At 50.2% G+C, this 24,074-nt stretch overlaps 1 protein-coding gene across 4 annotated transcripts in view; it reads right to left on the reverse strand.

Annotated features, from left to right (window-relative positions):
* Nucleotides 1–24,074, reverse strand: part of PTPRN2 (protein tyrosine phosphatase receptor type N2) — an 814,681-nt gene that overhangs the window by 455,927 nt on the left and 334,680 nt on the right. For all 4 annotated transcript variants that reach the window (XM_053898672.1, XM_053898673.1, XM_053898671.1 and 1 more), the window contains 3 exons: nt 17,561–17,743; nt 15,961–16,001; nt 13,017–13,411 (listed from right to left, as the gene is read on the reverse strand). In XM_053898672.1, the coding sequence (XP_053754647.1) occupies nt 13,017–13,411; nt 15,961–16,001; nt 17,561–17,743 (619 nt within the window). The remainder of the gene's footprint in view (nt 1–13,016; nt 13,412–15,960; nt 16,002–17,560; nt 17,744–24,074) is intronic.

A 24,074-nucleotide genomic window follows, 5' to 3' on the forward strand; every position in this document is an offset into this window, starting at 1 on the left:
TGCTTCCTCCCCCGATCCTGGCCACGAACAAGGCCCCTCTTATTCTAACCGATGGGCCCACAAGGCCCCTCTTTCCCTAAAACCCGCTCTGCTTTGATTCAGAGGCACCCAGCTCACCACTTATTATGGAAGGTCTCTTAATTACTTCACATGTTTTAATCCGATCCCCCTCCACAGACTGCAGACTCCGTGAGGCACAAACCGCATCTTCTCCTTTTTTGTACCTCCGAGGCCCACTGCCCCGTGTTGAACGTAAACCGACTTCCCAACCAAGTGTGCTACCAGGTCCCATGAACTCTGTGCTCCGGTCTCTTTAGAACAAAGGGTGACATGATACGATGGGGAGCCCAGAGGCTCTACTGTGAGTCCCAGCCTCACTTTAGCCTCATGACCATCTCCTGACCCTACATTCTTCACCCCTCAATGCGGAAAACCAACACTTTTCTCCATAACGAGATTATTGAAACCAGCCTCGAAGATAATGATGAAATTCGCCAGCCCAGAATATGTTTCTGAACCCGCCTGCCTCCATGAGTGAGACCTCCACTTACACAGACTGCGTGATGAGCGCCACAGCCCCTCCCACCTCACCAGGGGCCTATGACAATAGAGGGTCCAGTCAATAGTGAGACCAATAAGGTGGTGCCGATTGTGCTCAAAATGAGCATGCAGTTATTTCCAGTTCGTTTTTACAATACGTGGCCATCACCTGTCATCTCACGGTCTGAACTTCCTCAGAAAGCAGTTGGAGTCAATCTCAAAAATCAATGGACGGATATGGCACATGCAGTTTCACCTGTGTGTCTGTGACAGCCGTCACCCTGATTACCTGGACACCCGATGCTGCCGCGAGCGAGAGGCACAAGCCTTGCCCGCGGCTCGGGTCCTCGCCGCCTGCCTTGACCTTGAGTGGCAGAGAGGGTTTTCAAAAGCCAGCCAGTATCTCCTCTACCGCTTTTCTATTCGGAAGCACGGTGGCATGTTAATACTACCGTGGAGTCATTTTGAAGGCAGATGCTCCTGAGGACCTACTAAATAGGTAAAATAGGGCAAATCTGCGGCATTCAGTCCATTCACGTGTTGGGAAGCCTGTAAGAGAAATGAGAGTATCCCCATTTTCCATGATGGCCTCACGATGCCACACGTAGCACTGTGGACTTCTGCCGTGCCCTGAAATCACCAAAGGAATGAAGGGACAGGTGAAAAGTTAGAAAACCTGGATGCGTTCGATGGGAAGGAAATTGTGGAGAGCCACCCTGAAAAAAAACAGTGAAGATAACTTCCAGGTCGGAAATGTTAGGAGTAGCGGAAGCCCTTGAAGGCGTTCCCTATGCTCGCCACAGTGCTGGGACTCCACACAGCAGTCTTACTTAGTGCTCACATCAGACCCGGGAGGAAGGTACTGTTGTGAGCCTCATTTTAAAGGAGTGGAGGAGAGCCTGGGTAGCTCAGAAGTTAGGCATCCCATTCTTGGTTTTGGCTCAGGTCACGATCTCATGGTCCGTGAGTTGGCGTCCCAAGTCCTGGCTCTGCACTGACAGCACAGAGCCTGCTTAGGATTTTCTCTCTCTCCTCTCTCTCTCTGTCCCCTTCCCAGCTCACACTGTCTCTTTCTCTCTCAAAATAAAAAATAAATAAATAAATAAATAAATACAAAAATAAAGGACTAAAAACTGGGACTAGAAAAGTTAAGTTCATGCCCAGGGTCGTGTCACCAGTAAATCCCCAAACCTACATGTTACTCGTCAGTGAGTGTGGCAGACTGTGGGAGAAGTCCAGGTAACGCCTGCATCCTTACCTGTGAAGAGCGGCTGTACCCCTAATTTCTCTATGTCTTATCTTGGTGACAGTGTTACTGTATCTTCCTTCTGGGCCCAGGTGGCCCCGCTAACCAGACGTCTAGGACTCTATGCTCAAGAGTGACTGCAGCTCTGCTGCTTCACTTCCTGATTTCGGACATTTTCCCATTAACTTGAAAATTTACCAAAGGTAGGGAAACAAATGATTGATGGATTGCAACATGGTATCAGTCAATTTTGATATGAACTTTTTTGATGAGATGATATTTGAAACCAATGGGTAAAATGAGGTTTTCATGGGATTCCCCAATTATTCTAGCTATCCTAACAAACACTGATGTTTGTTCTATTTAAATAATCTTATAAGCTAGTTAGACTTTGGCTAACTCATAGGAATTCTCCCCACTGCAGAGAAAAGACATTTCTGATGAGGGGAAATGAGAGAGGAGCTGCCACGACTCAAAAACCCCAATTCTGATTCAGAATCACCTTTCTTCCGTGCAGAAAAATAAAGCCCAATGTTGTTTGAAGAATGAGTGAATGAGCTCATGGTAATTTGTGCAACCAAACTGAATTGTTCTGACTGCTGAGCCCACAGCCTTCTAAACCATGTGCAGATTCATCAGGAGGTGCCAATAATCCTGAACTACTCTTACTGGTAAAGTTGTTGACAACCACCAACTCTTCACTGGTAAAAAAAAAAAAAAAATCAATTGGTAAAAAACTGTTGTATTCAAATGACTTGTTGTTTTTAACATCAAGATGAGACTGTACCTCTCACCATAAGTATGATTCTCTAAATTCTTGGGGAAAAAATTGCCAACAGCTTAATGCAAATCTAAGTACACAATGTCTTAGTTTTATAAAAAGAATATTGACATCAAAAAAATAAAATGAGGAAGGTAGTACAAAAATGTAGAGCTTTGTATGCATTCAAAGTTGTTATCAGCTTGAAATAGACTGTTATAAGTGTAAGATATTTTATGTAAGCCTAACAGTAACCACAAAGCAAAAAGCCTATAATACACACACAAAAGAGAAAGAGAAAGAAATCAAAGCATACCACTACAGAAAATCATCAAATCATAAAGGAAGAAAGAGAAAGGAACAAAGGAATCCACAAACAATTAGAAAACAATTTACTAAATGGCAATATGAAGTCCATACTTATCAGTAATTGCTTTAAATGTAAATGGATTAAAATCTCCGATCAAAAGACATAGTGTGGCTGAATGGATAGGAAAAAAAGAAAAAAAACAATACCCAACTATATGTGGCCTACAAGAGACTCACTTCCACTTTATGGGCACTGACAGATTTAAAGTAAAGGCATAAGGAAAGATACTCCATGAAAAGGGAAACCAGAGGAAAGCAAGGGTGGATAAGCTTACGTTAGACAAAACAGACTTTAAGCCAGAAATTGTAACAAAACACAAAAAAGAGTATTATTTAATAATAAAGGGGTCAAATCATCAAGAGGATATGACATTTGTCAGTATTTATGTATCCAACACAGGAGCCCCTAAATACGTAAAGCAAATATTAACATACCTGAAGGGAAAAATAGCAAAGTAATAATAGCAGGGACCACAAGGACCTAACAGATACATAAAGAGCATTCCACCCAACAGCAGCAGAAGACACATTCTTCTTGAGCACACGTGGAACAATCTCCAGGACAAATATATGACAGGCCACACACAAGTCTTAATAAATTTAGTAAGACTGAAATCATATCAAGCATCTTTTACAATCACAATGGTATGAAACAAGAAATCAATTATAAGAATAAAACTGGATGGGGCACCTGGCTGACTCAGTCAGTAGAGGATACAACTCTTGATCTCAGGGTCATGAGTTCAAGCCCGTATTGTTTGTAAAGATTATTTAAACAAATAAAACTTTAAAAAAAAAAAAAGAAGAAAGCTGGAAGATTCACAAGTATATGGAGATTCAGTGATATGCTCCTGAACAGCCAATGGGTCAAAGATGAAATAAAAAATACCTTGAGACAAATGAAATGGAAATGTGATACCAAAATGTGTGGGATACAGCAACCACAGTTCTAAGAGCAAAGTTTACAGTGACAAATACCGTCATTAAGAAAAAAGAAAGATTGCAAATAATCTAACTTTACAACTCAAGGAACTATAAAAAGCAGCATCAATGAAGGCCAAAGTTATCAGAAGGAAGGAAGTGATAAAGATCAGAGCAGAAGTATACGAAATAGAGACTGAAAAGACAATAGAAACGATAAATGAAACTAAGAGCTGATTTTTTTAAAAGATAAATAAACTAGACAAGCCTTAGCTAGACTTACCAAGAAAAAAAAAACTCAAATAAATAAAATCAGAAATGAAAGGGGAGACATTACAACTGGTCATAAGAAACAACTGTGAACAATTATATGCCAACAAACTGGACTACCAAGAAGAAATGATGAATTCCTGAAAACACTCAACTGACCACACTTGAATCATGAAGAAATAAAAAAATCTGAAGACACCAATAACAAGTAAGGAGATTGAATCAGTAAACAACAACCTCCCCAAACCAGATGGCCCCATAGGTGAACGGTACCAAACACACAAAGAAGAATCAATACCAATCTTTCTCAAACTCTTCCAAAAAACAGAAGAGGAGGGAACACTTCCAAGCTCATTTTACAAGGCCAGCATTATCCTGATGTCAATGCCAGACAAGAAAAGCCCCCAAGAAAAGAAAGTTATAGGACAATATTCCTGATGAAACATACATGCAAAATTTATGTTTAGCATAGATTTTAGCAAAACAAATTCAACAATAAATCAAAAGGATCACACACCATGACCAAGTAGGACTTATTCCAAGGACACAAGGATGGGTCTACATCTGCAAATCAATCAACATGGTACGCCACATTAACAAGATGAAGGATAAAAAGTCATGATTATCTCAACAGAGGCAAGAAAAGCACATGACAGAATTCAGCACCCATTCATGATAAGAACTCAACAAAGTGGCTACAGCGGGAAGAGCAGTACAGCCCGCTGGAACCTTGCCAGAGCCCCACTGGTAGAACAGTGGGGATCGTAGCGAACTGTCCAGGCCAGTTCATAGCACAGATGACATTTTGCAAGTCAGCCTCACAGTGCAGAGAGAACAAGGAAAGGGAACGGAGTTGAGGGAATGGCCCAGTGGCTGGCACAACTGCCAGCCAGGGTCCCTCCACCCAGTGTGCCGACCTCCCATCGCCTCTTCTCCACTCAGCAGCAGAGGGATCTGGGAGAGTGGGACCCTGACCACAACACTTGCCTGCTTAGTGTTCCCCAGTGGTGTCCCACGTCTGTTGGGGGCAAGGACCCAAATCCTTGTTCGTGCCCTGAGGACACCAGCCTCTCCCACATTTACTGTCCCCACCTTCCCCCAGCCTTATTTCAGCTCCTCCAATGTCCACAGCCATCCTGATGCAGGCCCTCTGCATAAGCTATTCTCTTTGGAACACGATTTCCTTCCCACCCACCTGCCCTCTACAGAGCTGCAAGTAACAGCCATACAGGTTGACCTAAAGCTTGAAAGCGATGCCTACATGACCAAAACCTGGGAGAGTGTGCCAGAATTCAGTCACCCATAGCCAGCTCTTCTAGTAAGACATTATTTTTTTTAAGTCATCATCCCAAGTAAGTTAATACTCCGCAACTGAGCTACATTAGGGTACTACTGTTTTCTACTCTTCCTTTTCCTTCTGGCTTCATTTCCATTTGCAGTTTACTTCTATTTTGACAGTGTAGCAAATCTCTTTTCATATTTTCTCCCTCATTCTTACTCCCTCTCATGTAGGAGTGATATTTAAACTGCTTAACTTAGATTTAAGTCGAAGTTAACTTATAGAGCAGATGACGCTTTTCAAAAATCAATTGTTGTGGTGAGGCTCTGAAGGTCCCTGGGGGGTCCTACTATGGAAACATCACTGAAGAGGAAAAGCAAAGCTTCCCCAACAATTCTAGAAATCTGATACCAAACCAGGCTGTACAAACGTAGATGGTGGAGATGTACAGATGTGACTACAGGATAGGTGACGATGCAGAAGTATGGACACGGGGAGAGAGAGGTGATACAGCTGAAACATGACACAGATCTGGAGGTTTAAGTGTAGATCAGATGCAGACATAGGGTGTATGTGTAGGCGTAGATGTGGATGTGGGCACAGATGGGCAATTACGTGATTAGACAATGTACATTTTTGGATGCGGGTGTAGATAGATGCAGATCATACAGACATTAGCACAGATCAATGATATAGATGCAGACCCATAAACAATGATGTAGATGGATACAGACAGACACAGATACAGGCAGATGGTGCAGATGCTGTGTAGACATGTGGGTGTAGGTGCAGGAGTAGACATAGTTGTGGAGACAGGGATTTATAGCGGCCCTCTTGCATTTCGAGCACATAGGCTGATCCGCAGAGCCAACCTGTGGGAGTCAGACTCTAAGGACAAGCGTGGAGCACACAGAGTGCTAAAGGCCCAGCTTCCAGGCTTGATCAGAGTGGGCTGGACTTTTCCAATATTTCCTTTTCCTCCCTGCCGCCCACCGCCCCCCCCACCCAATCTCACCCTTTGCCAAAACTGAAAGCATCAGATGTGGGAAGGGGCCTCACCACGGTCTGAGACCATTAAAGAGCCCCTTCCTGGCATAGCATCATCTCTTCTGGCATCTTCCAACTGGCTAGACATGGCCAAGCCAACTGAGAAGCCATTGGGTCAAAGAGGCACGAAAATTGCTTTTAATGCCCACCATATTCTCACTTTCATGGTATTTTCTCACTTTGCCCACCACACCAGTTGGAGGTTAGACAGGTCTGAAATGTCCTCCAGTTCTGGAATTCCAGCCAATAAATAGACATCGAAATCCAACACATCACTCCCACCTCAACAGCAAGATGAAAGTGAGCCTACAGAATCAGAAGCATCGGAGACCACACAGCCAGTGTAAGGTGCAAACCTTATTGGGATCTGAGTCAAAACACCAACAAACAAAGTTCTGACATGGACGTAACAACAGAGCTTAACACGGGCTCGATATCTGATGCTACTAAGGTGGTATGGTATGGTAAAAGGAAGGATCCTTGTATTTTAAAGCTATTTAACAAAATGTTTCCCAGAGAATATAAGTGGGATCTATTTGAAAGCAGCATGAGAGATGGGAGTAAATGGGGGTGTGGATGGGACAAGGTTGGGCCTGGGTCATTATCTTCGTGTATGTTCAAAATTCTGCTTTAGAGCAAGACAAAAATCCATCCACTGTCTCATGAAAAATATGCAACTGAACAGCCAGGAAAGCCTGTTGGATGAGGTGCCTGGGGACAAGCCAGGCCTGTGCGCCCAAGACCTTGGGGACATGGTGGGTGTGTCCTAGGACAGCAGCTTGGGCACCTGCAGTGCAGCCGTCCGAGTCCTTCCTGCAGGGAGGGCAGCGGGTGGTGGTGTCTCTGACACCGACGTCAGGGGGAGTTTCTAAACAGAGTCTCCACTGAGAAGCAAACACCTCACTGCCAGTACATTTAAAGAGTCCACTCTGTGACTTTGGACCTGTGTTACGGCATGATCCTCAAACTGCCCTGGGAGGAACCTTCACATCGATTATACCCGTTTTCCTAGAACTTACGAAAAGCCCCCTCCTGGTGATTCCTGGACTGGCTGATGAGCTGATGTTTCCGCTGCTCCAGAAGCCCCACCACACCCTGGGCAGCCCCTCCCGGGAGAAGCGTGACGGCTGTGTGTGACACTGTGACAGCTGGTTTCCCGGTGGCCGCACGGGGAGATCCTCACCCCTCGGGAGGTGGTGGAGAAGATGGTGCTGGTGCCACCTCAGGCATGGGCCACTGGAGACGGTGGCTGTGCCAGAGTGCAGAACAAGAGGAGGGGGCCGTGGCGGTGGGCCCGGGGGCACAGCAAGGGCAGCATCTCGAGGACGAGAAGGCTGGGAATGTTTCGGGAAGAATGGAGCGGCCTCAGATGACCTGTGCCTCGGGTGGGGCCAGACCAGGGAGGCGGCTGCTTCTGTAGCACCTCTGTAGGCAGAGGTAATGAGAGGGAGGGCGGGCACCCGGGAGCCGCTGAATTTGGGCAGACGGAAGTTCATGGCTGGCAGGAGGAGTCAGGATGAGAGGTTTATAGGAAAAACCAGGGTTCTGAGATTCTTTAATTCACAGGCTTGAGGACCCACTCAGTCGAAGCCATTTGCTCCTTCTCTCAATACAGCAGATGCCCGAGTTCTGTGGCTCCCCCTGCTCACGTGCACGTTTCCCTCACTTGAACTTCAGAACGACCCATCACTTACATGGAGACCTTTGCTGTACAGAGACCCCTGCGCATAGTAGGTACCCAGTAAGTATGCGCTGAACATCACAGGCCCAGGCACCAAAACCGGACAAGCCAGAGCGGGGCCACCGTCTGGGGCTCAGAGACCACCGTTTGCCCTCCTTCTCATGGGCATTCCCTACAACTAACAACTCCACAGTAGGGGACTTTAGGTTTGGAAGCTGCTCTCCTTGTTTACCAGAGGAGCAAATGTGACTATTTGCACCGATGGCCATATCCCCCACTAAACTCTTCTCAGATGAAAATGAATGCGTCACACCACACACAGTCTTCTGAGATGAATGAATGGGATGCGTGGTGACATGGCGGGGACTCGTCATGTTCAGGAGAGACCCTGGACAGGATGGCAGCTGTATCTCCTGAGGAAAACGTTAGACCACACCATCGGAGACAGGGTCTGAAGCTAGAACAGAACGAACAAAACCCACAGACAGCCCCACCGCGGAATCTGTCCACGACACCGTTAAGATTTCTTTTCTCCCGCAAGGAAGGGAAAAACAGGAAACGATACCAGCCCCCATGCCTTCTCTGTGTCCACGCCTGCGTTCCTCACAAGCACCGCGGGCCCCACGGCCCTGGCTCAGCTCTGAGGGGCTTCGCGGGCAGCCCGGGGTCTCTGTGCAGACAGGGAGGATGACTGCTTACTGGTGACCCTTCCTCTCCCACCATGTCATCCCGAGGACACGGGTTGTTACACTTGCGTGTTAGTGATGGGAAAGGCAATGTCCTCCCAGGAGGGCTCTAAAAATAACAGAGTAACCTGATTCTCAGTGCAGAGAGTGGCAGGAAGGGAGGCCTCCTCTGGCTGCCACACAGGGACTGAGGCCTGACTTCCGAACTTCCTTCCAGGCTCTGGTTCCCACAACCCTCACGGCCAGCCAGCGGACAAAGGGTAGGACCGGGCCTGAGGTCTGGCTGAGACCCCATCAGTGGCGCAGCTGGGGCTGCCCGTGAAGCAGGTGGTGACACGGATGACGCGTGAGCCTCTAGAACAGCATCGGAGTGTCACTGATGGGCCTGTCCAAGGGAAGAGGGTTTTGTGGGAAGGAAACACTGCAGAAAACCCACAACCACCTGCCTCTTTGAGAACACGGACGGGAGTCCGAGGCCATTCCCAGCCCCACTCTCTCCGAGCCTCACCGAGGCCTCTGCACTCCACCCCTTCTCCCTTGACCGAAGCTCCGGTATTCCATGGCTCTGCCAGGGGTACCCGTGTTCTCTGCGCTCACGGCAGCTGGGCTAACACCACCCAGCACGTGGACCTGCTCCAGAGCGTCCGCACTCTGCCCCGTGCGGCTCCCACCCTGACAGCTGGGCCCTGTGGGCCATCTTCACCCCGCGGGGGCTGGAGAGCAGGAGCAGGTGTTCTGGGTGCTTCCATGCGGGAGCGCTGGGCTCTCGGCGGTCCTCGTGCAAGCTGCCCGCTGCCTGTGGAGCAGCGCCGCCCTACGTGGCGTCCCTGTCTCCCTACCGGCCTGGTGGCCACTCGACCTCTTCCTCTCAGCCTCCAATGCACTCGCTTCCCTAAAGCCAGTCTCGTCAGATGTCCTTGTGCAGGGACACACCAAACAGCAGGGCATTTATAAGACGCGCACCCCAGCAGAGCCACGCGCTCTTAAGCATTTATTTACCGGACGTAAAGCACGGGTCTCTTGGCTTCAAGCTCACCTTCTGTGTGCCCTCTCTTCCAAACTTGGAACACGTGGAAACTCACCCTTGAGGGACAGGGACAGGAATCTTGACCTTTGTCCAGTCTCGAATGGTCCACCCAGGGAGTAAAGAGCGTGACAATGTAAACAGCAAAGGACGAGATGGAACCGTGCCCATCAGAAAATGCAGGAGACAGAGGAGAGCGAGGCTAAGCCCTGTACGCACGTCTGAATGGGAGGACACGGCAGTGAGCAGGGGAGACGTGTCATGGGTCACATTCTTCCTCCTTCTTATGGGACAATCAGGTATACAGACGTCTTTGTCTCTTAAGAATGGCATCAGATTCTTGTCAATTAATTGCTCATCTATTAAGCCTTAAGCTGAGATCTGGTGAAATCTTGCCCTAGAGAATCTCAAATTACCAATTAATCTGATAAGAGAGGCAGAAATCTCAATCTCTCGCTACAGAAGGGAGGGAGCATAAGCCCGTGGTGACAAACAGAAAGAACTATTGATATAAAGTTTTATCTGCACCATATATCTTCCATCCAATTGAGGCAGCAAAAGAAAAAGGGAAATGGGCCATGATAATGATTTTTCCTTTAACCCATGCTTGTAGCAGGTGAACGTTCAAGTCCGAAAGGTCTGGCCCAGGGAAGCGCTACAGAAAAACAAACTTCAAATGCAAAGAAAAAGCCGGCCCTGACAGTGGCTTCGTCTTCCACCGGAAAGTCAGAAAGCAAGAGGAAACGCTGACTGGAGAGGTCTCTCTTCTACAGGAACGCTGGCCTCACACACACCACGGTCATTTCCCTCCAAGGGTCACCCTGAGGCAGAGAATGGTAGCAAGGATCGCCCTGCTCTAAAGGCACCGCCCTCTGCTGTTCATGGTGACACAAGGCTGCTGCTCAGAAGAGTCTTTCCGAGGATGACAGTCCCTTTCCCAGCCCCCTCGTGCTGCAGCTGAGACCCCGGACCCCAGACACGAGAGCAGCGGCCACTTTCCCTGCGAGCAACTTCATCTCATGCTGGGAACGTGCCCTTATTCTACCCAGTCCTGCCGGCAAGAAAGAAGGTCACAGCACAGCCGTGCAGGAACCCATGGTAATCACACACACACACACATGCGCGCGCGCATGCGCGCACACGTGTGCACATGACATACACATGACACTCACATACACACAAATGAATACAGACAACACACATGTACACAAGTGTGCACACAACACACAGATACACACAGACGAATACGGACAATACACACATGTGCACGCATGCGCACATGACATACACACGACACAGATACACAGATGAATACAGACAACATGCACATACATATGTACGTGACATACACACGACAAATACAGACAGCATGCACACACATGTGCACACGACATACACATGACACACAGATACACACAGATGAATACAGACAACACACACACATGCACACATGTGCACAGGGCATACACACAACACACAGATGAATACGGACAACACGCATGCCCACACGTGCACGCGACATACACATGACACACACACACACAGATGAATACAGACCATACGCACACATGTGTGCACATGACATACACACGACACATAGATACACACAGATGAATACGGACAATACGCACACCCACATGTGCACATGACATATACATCACACACACAGACATACATAGATATACAGATGAATAGAGACAACACATATACACATACACACACACACACACCACATCAATGTTTCCCAAAGGAGGGAAAACTCCACAGATTTGGACGGTCTAGAATAAGTAACTGTTGTCCAAACGGTTTGCTTCACAAAGGAACCGAGGAGGTGCCCTGCCTTTGTTGGAACAGCACAGAGCTGAGCCTCCAGCAGGGCGTCGTGTTCAAGTTCCCACCTGAGCTTCTCTGTAAGACGATTCTAAAGACCGCGCTCACTGAGAGTTCGCGTTCTAGGACACGGAGCCTGACAACAGAGATGGGCACATGGAGCTCACCATCCAGGCAAAGAGGGCAGAAATGGGAGGCCGCGTCTCAATAAAAAAGTACTTGAGAAAACGAGTCGCTACTCTGATGCAAACTTGAAGTGTCAGCTGCTGAGGACTTCTCTAAAAAACAAGTAAAAGCACCATCTACAGCTCCAAAGAGTCTTGGGTTTCAAGCTGGCTTTGATACATGGTCTGTGGTTTGCACTCAAAATAAAGTATCTTCTGCCCAATCGTGTTAGACAACTATTGCTAACTGATGAAATTTGCTACCTACAGTATAGCAACTCCTGAGACAAGCTGGTGGAGTGAACTTAGTTGGGAGGTGTGGGCACAGAAAGAAGGCGTGCAGGACCAGAGTGAGAAACGGCACGGACCGTGAGCGGCCCTCCCACACTGCGTGTGACCGACGGCACGGACCGTGAGCGGCCCTCCCACACTGCGTGTGACCGACGGCACGGACCGTGAGCGGCCCCTCCCACACTGCGTGTGACCACTGAAACGCGGGCGACTTCTGAATTCATAATGAAGAAACGCCTGAACAGTGAACACTATAACGCAACAGCAAAATCATATGTGGGCAGGACCGCACACACATCTGCACACACGTGCACACACACCTGTGTGCACGTGGCCAGCCACATACTTCCATTACTTGAAGAAGACACAACGGTTTCACAAAGCACAGCGTCAAAAGCCAGGGTCATTGGTGTGATGACCTGAAAATGGGGCGGCCCGTGTGTCACCCGCCGGGTACACACTGTGGGCACGGGGCCCCTCGATATGTGCGGGTCAGAAAGGGGCGAAGGAAGGGCACCCGTCCCTAAGGCCGTGTCTTCCCCTCTGAAGGAGGACTCATGCCCCAAGACCTGGACTACTTTTCTGGAGTCTCAATCGGCAAGGAGGCCGCACAAGCACAGGTGCGGGTCCCACCCGCTCCCCGGGGGCCGCTGCGTCCACGTGCCCCGTGGTCTGGGCTGCGGGTCGGAGGGCCGAAGGGCTCTGTTTTGTGGAGAACGGCCCCGAAGCTCAGGCCCCTGGGTCAGAACACCGGGTGACCGACAGGCTGGCTGCCGGCCGGCCTCCCGCCCCCGAGGCACCAGGAATGCCTCCTCCCGTGTCTCTGGGCAAAGACGGGCAGGGTGAGGGCACCCCCACTCCACCCACCCAATGAGCGCCGGGGGCGGAACACCAGGGCCTCTACTCACTCGGTCCCGGTCACAATGTAGCCGTGGTCCTCCTGGGAAGGCTTGACCTCCAGCCGCAGGCCTTCCGTGGGGCGTCCCTGGGCTCCCGCCGTGAGGTGGGCGTCTTCCTGCGAGGGCCGGGGAACCCAGGGCCGGGGAACCCAGGGCCGGAACTCGCCGAAGCCGCCCGTGCCGGGCTCTGCGGGAGGCGGCCTCTGCAGCCGCTCCTTGGAGTAGGTCTGACTCCTCACGTCCTCCACCCCGGCGCTCTCCTCCTCCCAAGCCGGGGGGGCCTCGGCGGCCTCTGATTTCTTTGCCTCCATTTTGAAGGGCTCCGAAAGAGGGGGTACGGCAGGAGAGAGTTGGGACCCAGGGTCCGGCAGGCGGTCCCCGAGTTCGAGGCTCAAACGACTGACCTGGCAGAAAGGAGGCTCCGTGAGATGAAGTTTAGGGGGACGGGCGGGTAGCCGCAGGCAGGGGAAGGAGCAGCTCTGTCACAGCTGCACTCAGACATCCGGTCGGCCAGGGCAGGACGAGGGCCGCGCACATCAGCATCACTCACGGGGAGTGAGTGCATCTGTCTCTGTCTCTCTGTCTCCGGTTCACTTTCTCCGTCTTGGTCTCTTTCTCTCTCTGTCTCTCTGTCTCTGTCTCTGTGTCTGTCTGTCTCTGTCTCTGGTTGTCTTTCTCGCTCTCCCACATACACATACACCTTCCTCAAGAATCTGACTTTATAAAGTCAGTGTAGGTGTTTGGCATCTGAAGTTTTAAAGAGAGCGCACGTGGATTCTGAGACCCCATCCTACCCCTCTGGAAACAGCGGGCCTCTGACCATGACATTACCATTTGCATCTACTGAGCTCTTACGATGCACAAAGGCTCTCTCTCAGACACCCGGTCTGCGTGAACCCCCCGAGTCCTCACGATGTCATGCTCGTCCCCATTTCACAGGGAAGTGGAGACACCAGGGCCAAGCGGTCACAGGGACACGTGATTGCATCCTCACACCCCCTGAGGGACCCTGGGTCGTCATATGCAAAGGCTTGCCCGTCCTGACCCCCGTTTCCTGGACAAGAGGGCCCTCAGAACCACTTAATTGACATCTCGCTAGATGAACATCATCTTACACACACAGGGCTGATCATAGGCCAGACACCGTGCTCAACGATCTGTGCACATTCGCTCATTTAATTGTCACCCCAGCCTGTGAGCACAGGCCTAGTTTTACCTCTAATCCGTAGGCTCCGAGGCCTACAGAGGTTAATAATTTGCCCAAGATCACTGAGGCACTGATTGCCAGATCCAGAATTTGAGTGCAGGGATGCCACCACCGGACCACACTGCCCTCTCAGACTCCGGCCTGCTTCCAAGGGAAGCGAATGGTCACTCCTGCTGCTGGGGCACACGAAGTGCACGCCCAGGGCACCTCCTCCTGCATACGAGAGCAAGAGACCCCTGCTCATTCCGCAAGGTATTTCCTTTTTCCGCATGAAATCACATCCCCGGGATTATACCGGATGGAAAAAGGAAAAGGGAATTTACTTTACACTTTCCATTCTCTTCTTAACTAAAAACCGTACATGATGTTTTTCCTTTTGTGTTTTGAAATATGTAAAGAAAATAGTATCTTGGTAAAAACATTTGCTCGAATCTGGATCCTGAATGGTGGCTGTACATAGCATTTCAGTTACTAAGTAGGATGGAACACTCTCCTCAGGCTTTTGAAGGAAAGAGAATTGGGTTTCTGCTTAAACTGTGTTCCGTGAGAAGAGGAAACAAAAGATATTAATAAATAAGAGCTCAGAAAATACAACACTCAATACCCATTTGGAAAAAAGTTGCTTGAAAACATACCCCAGGTAACAGAGAAATGAATCAAAATTCAACTTGTTTAGGATGGAAAGGTAGGGTATAAGGACCCTGGGGTCTTCACAGAGTCAACCTTGACTCAAGTGTGTGCCCTGGGGAGACCCAGCAGCCTTGGCTTTGGCCGCACTCGGCCATCGCTGTAAAATTCCCTCCACTTCCTAAGTCAAGAAACACGTTCTTAGGCCCGCGTCTCCCCCCTCAACTGACACAGAACATCCCCCCATTTCTGATGGACATTTAAGAGGACTGTTGATGTTTTCTTCTGCTACTTGCTAACAGCATCGAACCAAAAACCACTGAAATAATCTGGAAAGAGAAGTGCAAACCAAAATTTTTTTTCCACTCTACCAAAAAACAGAACCACGTATCGTGTGTATCATCGTTCACACGCTGACCTTCTGCATCCTTAAGGCTTGTGCTAATGAGCAAAGGTTCTTAAGCAGGAACCCCTCGGTGAGTGGGGGTACCTGTGACTGAGCCCTGCTTCAGACTGCCTTCCCAACCAGCGCCGCCCAACAGGACCTCCGGCGACGATGGAAATGTTCCGTATCGGCACCATCCGATGCCCTCATTACGAAGCAACACTGGAATGTGGCTAGCACAAGTCGGGAAGCATGTTTTTTATTTCCTTAATTTTAATGAATTTAAATTCAGGGTTAAATAGCCGCCGTGTGGCTACTGGCTGCCACGTTAGACAGTGCAGTCCTAAACGGTCCAGAGCCTGTGAAGGTCCCTGCTACGTGGAGCTCGGGAGTCAGTGCACACAGGACAGTCACAAGGACATAAAGCAGGCGTTTGATGTAATCGGTCCAGGTAGGAAAATTCTAAGGAATGCTGATTTTCTTACTTGTATTAATTATATTTTTCATATTCCTACAATGGGTATTAGTACATAATCTGAAAGCAGATATTACTATGTATCAAAATATACACAATTTTTTCCCCTATTTGGGGATTATGAGAGTTTTTTCCATCCTTTTCTGAAAAAAACAAAAAAAAACCTTTATATCACATACGTTCCCAAACCACGAACAGAGATGACCAGCCCACCTCCAGATCTGAGGTGAACCAAACACGCAGAGACGCTCCGTCTTACCTCTTCGTAAGCTCTCCCTCCACCGTCCGGCACTCTGTCATCTGCGGAAGACACAGCGTTATCAGAAGCCTTGTCAAGAATGTCATCGCAGGTGACGCCCACGCCAAAGGACCACAGACGGTCCTCCGCAGAAGATCGGGCATAATGATGTCGGCCTAACTTCTACTATCAAGCAACCTTTTTCTGTTTACAGTACAATATTAGCCTTCTATAAGCTTCATGGAAGAGGAGGGCGCTACCAGCTAAAACACAGACGTGAAGTCAGTAACAAATCGCATTACCAGCCTCACGGATCTGTGTGTCATCGTCAGCGTTAGCTCGCGGCAAGAAACCAGCGCCGGCAGCGGTTAATAGTCACAGAAAAGCAAAGCCAGGCGTCTACACCAAACCGCCTCCAGTTAAGATGTCTTTACAGCTCGTCACTTTTCGCCGATGGTGGTTTCTCTAAATACCCTACCGGCAGTGCCCGATGGTGCGTAACCCGAGAAGTCGTGAAGCCCAAGTGCCCAGGCACCTTCTCTGCCCCTCCTCACCCTCAGAGAGGCAGCAGTCTTTTTATCCTTTGGCTGCCTAACACACAGCCTCGTCCTGCTGGAGCTTGTGGTGTCCTGACTCCAGCTTCCGAGCATGACTCTGTCCCAGCCCACAGAGCAGAGACACATGCAACTTTTCACTTGTGTTTCTGGCACGTGTTTTGTGTGTGCCTGCCGTGTGCAGGGCACTGAATTAGACACTTTCATGTAGGTCCAGAGACTCTGAGAAGCAGTCAGGCACAGAGAAGGCCAGTCATCAGGGGAGACGAAACCTGACCTGCTCAGCCCTTAGCCCAAGGGTTCCAGCTGCCGTGTGCGTGCACGCGTGCATATGTGTGTGCATGCATGTGCATGCATGTACATGTGTGCACGCGTGTGTGCATCTATATGTACGCATGTGCCTGTGTGTGCATATGTGCATGCGGGCGTGTGTGCATGTGCATGTGCACAGGTGTGCATGAGTGTACATGCGCGCGTGTACGTGTGTGTGCACTGCGTGCATGTGTGCACGTGCATGTGTGTGTTGCATGCATGTGTGCATGTGTGTGCACACACGTGTGCGTGCGTGTATGTAAGCGTGTGTGCGTGCATGTGTGCCTATTGTGCGCGTGTGTGTGCACATGTGTGCATATGTGAGTGTGTGCACACATGTGCACGCACCCTGGGAGGGTGGGGGGATCTCTGCTCTCTCTCTGGTGCAGCCTCACAGGGTGGCTCTGAGCCTCAAGCAGACATTCAAATGGAGCCTTTTCACTGTATTATTCAAATATTTGACTCCATTCACCCACACAATCCAAACAAAAACACTTTCTATCTGGCCTGTTTTTTTCTAACTCTGAACCTCAGCACAGAGAGCAATTTGCCTTTCAACATAATTACTCTGGTAGGCTCAGCCTGTTAAGAAAGCTTTTAGAGGCAAAAGTTCAAATGGAGAAAAATCGTTTCTACAAATCCACCTCTCCTCAGCAGAAGGAACGTGTAACCGCTTGGTGAGCCAGGCCTCTGCACAGCCCCATCCCGCCCCACAGCCCCACAAACCTGAGTGACCCTGGGGCCGGGAGCCTCACCTGGCACGCCTCCACCCTGCCGGCCAACGTCGGACTCTCTCGGCTTTCCCGTGGCTCCTTTCTCGGCACCTCGCGGCTCCCCTTCTGCCCCCACAGCTTGCATGGCGGAGGCAATCGCGCGGGCCACCTCGCCGAGGTCCGGCTGCTCTCCCAGGTCCTTCAGGAGACTCTGGATAAGTGTTTCTGGGGGGGGGCACACACAAGAGCAAGCACAGGAGACACCAGGGAGGAGCGGTCAACACGGGAACGAAGGGATGAACAAGCGACCCCAAACAGCACGGCGGGCACCCAGCAGGTGCAGAGAGCAGTGGGACCCCAGGCGGAGCAGTGGAAGTTGTGTCGACGAAAGGCACAGTATCGGCCATTCCAAAACTCACTGCGTGGGCCTAGCAGCAGACCGGACGATGGGGAACAAGGGGTCAGTGAGTCCCGGGATGGAGAACAAGAACTATCATTCTCTGAAGAACAGAGTAAAACCTGAAAAAGACTGCGTGCAACCTCAGTGACCTGCAGAGCCACCTTAGGCACAACGGACCACAGCCAGAGAGCAAGAAGGAGACAGAGAGAGAATGGGACCCACAAGCCGAAGGGGAAGGGGAAAACCCTCGGCAATTCCCCCAAACTGGGGAAGAGCATTAAGTGTGAAAGCCAAGGCACCCAGCAGACCCCAGAACCAACCCGAGAGCGAGCCACGCAGGGGCATCTCCTGGGAGGGTCAAGGGCAAGACGGCTCCCAACGGCCCCCAGAGGCTGCGACGCGACGCAGACAGCGGCTGACTTGACGCAGACCGGGGCGCGAGACACACTGCGTGTCTGGTAAGAATGAGGCCTTCGCATATTTATAATTAGCTGTTTGATAACACACACGGGAATGACGTATTTGAAGTGTTAAAGAAAAAACTTCTGATTCAGAAGCCCACGTCCAGGGAAGATCTCCTTCCAGCATGAGGGTGACGGAAAGACGTGTCCGTATCATTCGAGGAGCCAAGCTAATCTGTCACCAGCAGACCTGCAGGACAGGAAACGCCGAGGGAATGACACCGGCTGGAAACACAGGCCTGTGAGAAGTGCTGGAGGCTAGCGGAAGGGCGGCCGGGTGGGCGCACGCGCACGACGGTCTTCCTCCTAACGCCTCTATTCCGGGAGGAAGCAGTCACGTCTAACGCAGGGTTTATAAAGCAGGTCGACGGGAGTACCTGCCACCAGAGGGTAACGGAACCGTGCTGTTGTAAGGTTACCACACACATCTTACATGAGGCATCCTGACAACCCTAAGCAGACGATTTTCAACAAAGCTGCCTTAATTCGAAGGCATTTCAATGGAGAAAGAGAAAATTTTTTCAGAAGATCAAACAAAAAACTCTGACCTAACACTTTTATCCAGAATATACATTTAAAAACACCTCTAACATCAACAATAATAATAAAAAGGGACGTTCCAATGAAAATAGGCAAAGGAACTGAACAGAAACTTCAGAAAAGAAAATATACAAGTGGCCAGTAAGCACATGGAAAAGTGCTCAGCACCATTACTAATCAGTGAAAGGCTAATTAAAGCCACGGTCAGCATATTTCGTGCCTGCTAATATGACTCAATTTTAAAAGACTGAGAACAAATTTTGCAGAGGAAATGTAGCAGCAGGAACTTTTGTACATCCCTGGTAGGAGTAAAGCTTTAGAGCTCCCAGGAAGCCCCTGTGGCAGTTTCTTATAACAGAATATGCCCCTTCCATATACCTAGAAAATGTGCTCAAAAACCTATGTCCATGGAAGAGGCGTATAAGATTGTGTTTAGCAGCCTTATCCGTAATAGCTATACAAAAAAAAAAAAAAAAAAAAATCCAAAAATCCATCAACGGGAGAATGGACGAACTATCTGTCATTATCTGCACAAGCAGCAATGAACTATGGTCACATACAAACATCCAGACGGATCCAAAGGGGATTATGTTGAGTGAAAGAAGCCAGACACTGAAGAACACACATGATTCTTTCAGTAGGAGGTGATTCCAGGACCGGGTGGGGCCTATGCAGGGGACAGGGTGTTGGGACAGACCGGGCGCAGGAAGACACTCCCTGGGACGATGGGGATGTCTAATGGCACAATGGTTACGTGTGCACACACGTGTCAACACACTCATTCATACGCTCGGCATCCATACACTTCATGATACGTAAATCTCACTCCGTAACCGTAACGTTTGATGGAGTCCTGTTTCTGACGTGGGGGTAGGCGGCTGGCTTTTTTCCTGAGTATTTAATGCTGGTTAAATGTGTCACTGGTTCCTAAGTGAAGGTTCATGTAAGATGATTATTCTCATGACTTTGCTCCCTAAGAACAGTGACCTAGTGAGAGTTCACACTTCCCATGGCTTCCTTCAGGCGATCCTCTGAACTAAGTTGGGGGGGCATCATTCCCCGCTTCTTACAAATTAAGAAATTTAGGCTTTTTGTATTTTTTAACATTTCCATCTTTGGGAACTAAACTAGAGTTGCACACTTAATTCCCTGTGGCACTTTCCCTCTCTTGCCCGCCAACAGGCATGAGAAGTTCTCAGCGCCCATGATTCAGCAGGGCCCCTGCCCTCACACCAACACAGAAGCCAAGCGTCTGCTCTGAAAAGGCACTTGCAGAAAAAAGAAGGTCCACGGTGACCCACGTTTGCCAAATCCACTCCAGCAGGCTTTCCTTTCATCACGGTGACAATGAGAAACAATCCTGACAGAAACCGCGGCATGAAAACACCACAGTCACTCGCCACATGCAGACCCGACCACTCGTGCAACACAGGGGTAGACGGATGCGGGGCCCACGGCGTTGAGGGACCGGCAGGCACAGCGCTGGCCCAGGAGGAGGAAAGAGCGCAGGGGCCTCACCCACAGAGGCAGGCAGGAGCACAGCGCCAGGCCGTGTCTGCTTCCTGCGTGGACCCCTTAGCACAGGCAACTGCCCAGTGTCGGCCGTGAACCCCACTGCTGGCAGCACTGGATTCCTGTCCACTTTCTCTCAAGCCTCACAATTCTGGAATCTGCAGGGGTTTCCCCTTTCTTGGTGATAGGTGTAGCTGAGACTTTGGTTTCTAAGAACACATTTAAAATTCTCACCGGTCACTACGTGGCCCCTATGGTGCTCCGCCCCCGGGGCTGCCGAGCCAGATTCGCATGAAGAAAAGTTGACCCCTTTCTGGGGGGTTGGGTGGGGGGGAGCGTGCACTCTGCCGCTTAGGAGAAAGAGTGCTACGTGCGTCCAAACATTGCTTCAGGGAGCTGAGAGCGGATGAGGCTGCACACACAGATCCGGCCCACGAGGGTATGGACTCCTCTCCCCACGGGCACTCCCAGGGTGTGGTCGGGGCAAGCCTCTTACTCTCACTCTCGCTGGTGCTCAGCTCCCTTCTGTGTAAAATGGGAACAAGTGAGGCAGGCCTGAGAAGCACTTCCCTGGGGCAGCACCACGAGTGACAACTCTAAGTATGACCATGATGAGGCGCTGATGGTCGCGAGTCATGTAGCCCTCCGCTGCTTTTCATCCCTCACAACCCATCGTGAACACAGAGGCTGGGGTGTCCGTGCTGAGCTCCGGCTACAGGTCAGCGTCTTCGCAAGCAAGAGGCAGAGAACACGCCGTGTGTGCCCCAGAACGCTTACTTGTGCCAAGTGATGCTGCCTCCCAGTTGGTTCAACATTCAATGTAAGATTGCGCTTTGTGAGACGGTTCTTTGCCAAAGTATTCATGTGCATTTAAAGACGTGTGAAACTCAGTTATTAAAGTCAGACCCCAGGCTCCACCCATCTACTCTCTCACCAGCTCCTCCACCCGACCAACCCACTCACCCATCCACCCACCCATCCACCCATCCACCCACCCATCCACTCTCCCACCCACCCACCCACCCACACATCCATCCACCCACACATCCACTCACCCACCCTCCCACCCTCTCATCCCCCCACCCATACACGCATCCCCCACCCACCTCTCACCCCCCCACCCACATATGCACCCACCCACCCATCCACCCACCAACCCACTCACGCATCCACCCACTCACCCATCCAGTCTCCCACCCACCCATCCACTCTCCCACCCACCCACCCACACATCCATCCACCCACACATCCACTCACCCACCCTCCCACCCTCTCATCCCCCCACCCATACACGCATCCCCCACCCACCTCTCACCCCCCCACCCACATATGCACCCACCCACCCATCCACCCACCAACCCACTCACGCATCCACCCACTCACCCATCCAGTCTCCCACCCACCCATCCACTCTCCCACCCACCCACCCACACATCCATCCACCCACACATCCACTCACCCACCCTCCCACCCTCTCATCCCCCCACCCATACACGCATCCCCCACCCACCTCTCACCCCCCCACCCACATATGCACCCACCCACCCATCCACCCACCAACCCACTCACGCATCCACCCACCCACCCATCCAATCTCCCACTCACCCATCCACCCACCCACCCACTCTCCCACCCACACATCCACCCACCTATCCAGTCTCCCACCCACCCATCCACTCTCCCACCCGTCCACTCTCCCACTCACCCATCTACTCTCCTACCCACTCACCCACCCTCCCACCCTCTCATCCCCCCACCCATACATGCATCCCCCCACCTACCTCTCACCCCCCCACCCACATATGCACCCACCCACCCATCCACCCACCAACCCACTCACGCATCCACCCACCCACCCATCCAATCTCCCACCCACTTATCCACCCACCCACTCACCCATCCACCCATCCATTCACCTATTCACTAACTGGTACTGGGCACTCCTTGTGTTGAGAACCTAGGAGTACGAGTCACCATGAGGAAGGATAGAGAATTAAAGGCATGGTTTGCTTCAGAGCTACAATAGGATTCACACTCACACAGCCAGAGAGACTTGATGACTGGACAGTATTAAGCAAACTCAACATATGGGACAGACCAACTGCGGAGACCCTGCAAGAACATCAAATGACAGCACAACCCAAAAACTGATTCCATTTTCCTCCTAAAACAGACAAGTATTTGAGCTCACACGCTCCCCAAACTGTCAGTTATTACCCCATCTGCAGGCAAATGTCTTTCCTGAAATTCAACCAAACAACCTCCAAACTTTAAATCTACTTGTAAATTACCTCCTACATTTTACCCTTAGAAATTAACAATGAAATTGACAAACTTAGATCTAACAAACATCACTATAAAACTTTTATTTAAACTATAAGAATATAAAACTTAGTTTTTACTAAAAAAGTTTTAAAAATTCTTATTAATTTCTAATGAAGGTAACCCAATTAATTTACTCATTTTTAAAAAAGATAAACCCAATTTATATCTTTTGAGAAAAAAATCTTACTGTATAAATTTTGGGGTCTGAGTTACCCTGAGCAAAACTTTTTCATCAAAAACGTCAAGAATATATTTTAAGGAGAAAATCAGTAAAAAACATGAAAAAATAACCTAAGCTAAAAAGTAAGCACAAGTCTTTGTCTTTGCTGTTTATTAGGCCTGTGGCAGCATAAACACACCCACTCTAAGTGGTCTGTCTGCGGGGCTGCCGCGATGGCATAAAAGGGGCGAAAGGGTAGGCACCTAAAAGTAGGAGCCAGGCTGCGGGCGGCCGAGGCCCGTCACAGTGCTCTGCTGCTCCCTGTGCATAAGGCCCCTGGGTGCACACCACGACGCCCCCGACATCCGTCGAGGCAAGAAACGGATCGATACATGTGTGAGAAATTTTTAACAAGCGTTGAATCAAAAATGTGTCTCTGGTGAATGCAAACTTCACCAGGAAATCCACTGGACAAAAACGTTCCATTCCCAAGCACCTTGGCCCACCAAGGGCTTGCCCCGGTCTCTCACACCACCCTCGTCTCGCAGAGCCAAGGTGCGTGTGCTAACAGGGCTCCAACCACGGAATCCCTGCCCCACCCCGCTCTGCACCCAACAGCAGCAGGCAGAGGACGTCTCTTACCTCCCCTGTGACAACATTTCAGACCGAGTTAAGCCCCTGAGCCAAGGCTTCCTGTCTACCTGGGCAGAACGTTTCCTCTCAGGGCCCCACTGTCTCCGGCCACTGTCCGATTCCAGATGGAGGAGCACAACCCGACGGGGTTACCGTGCTGGACGTGCAGTGTAAAGCAATACAGGAACTACCACGGTGATTATTCCGACCCTGGTTTACAGCAACCTGGCCTCGCACAACTGGCCTCGCACAAAGCTGTGAAGCAGGCTAGATTCTCACGTAGATTCTCCAACGTTGTGTGTGGCAACGTTTGCATCCCTCACTCCCTCGTGCCGTCTTCTGTGTCTGAGTCCACGGTCTGGTCCTGTCCCCACATGTCCGAACGCCCCCTCCCTTGTGTCCCTACACACCCCCACCCGGCTTGCTCCTCAGGCAGCGTCTCTGTTGCCCATAGTGCGGGTGACTCATTCTAGGTCTCATTAAGGTGACTGATAATCCGTGAGTGATTTGTGCCTCCCAGAGACA

Source organism: Panthera pardus, unplaced genomic scaffold (genome assembly GCF_024362965.1).
Source record: "Panthera pardus isolate Hobbes unplaced genomic scaffold, ASM2436296v1 HiC_scaffold_9, whole genome shotgun sequence".
Lineage (NCBI taxonomy): Eukaryota > Metazoa > Chordata > Mammalia > Carnivora > Felidae > Panthera > Panthera pardus.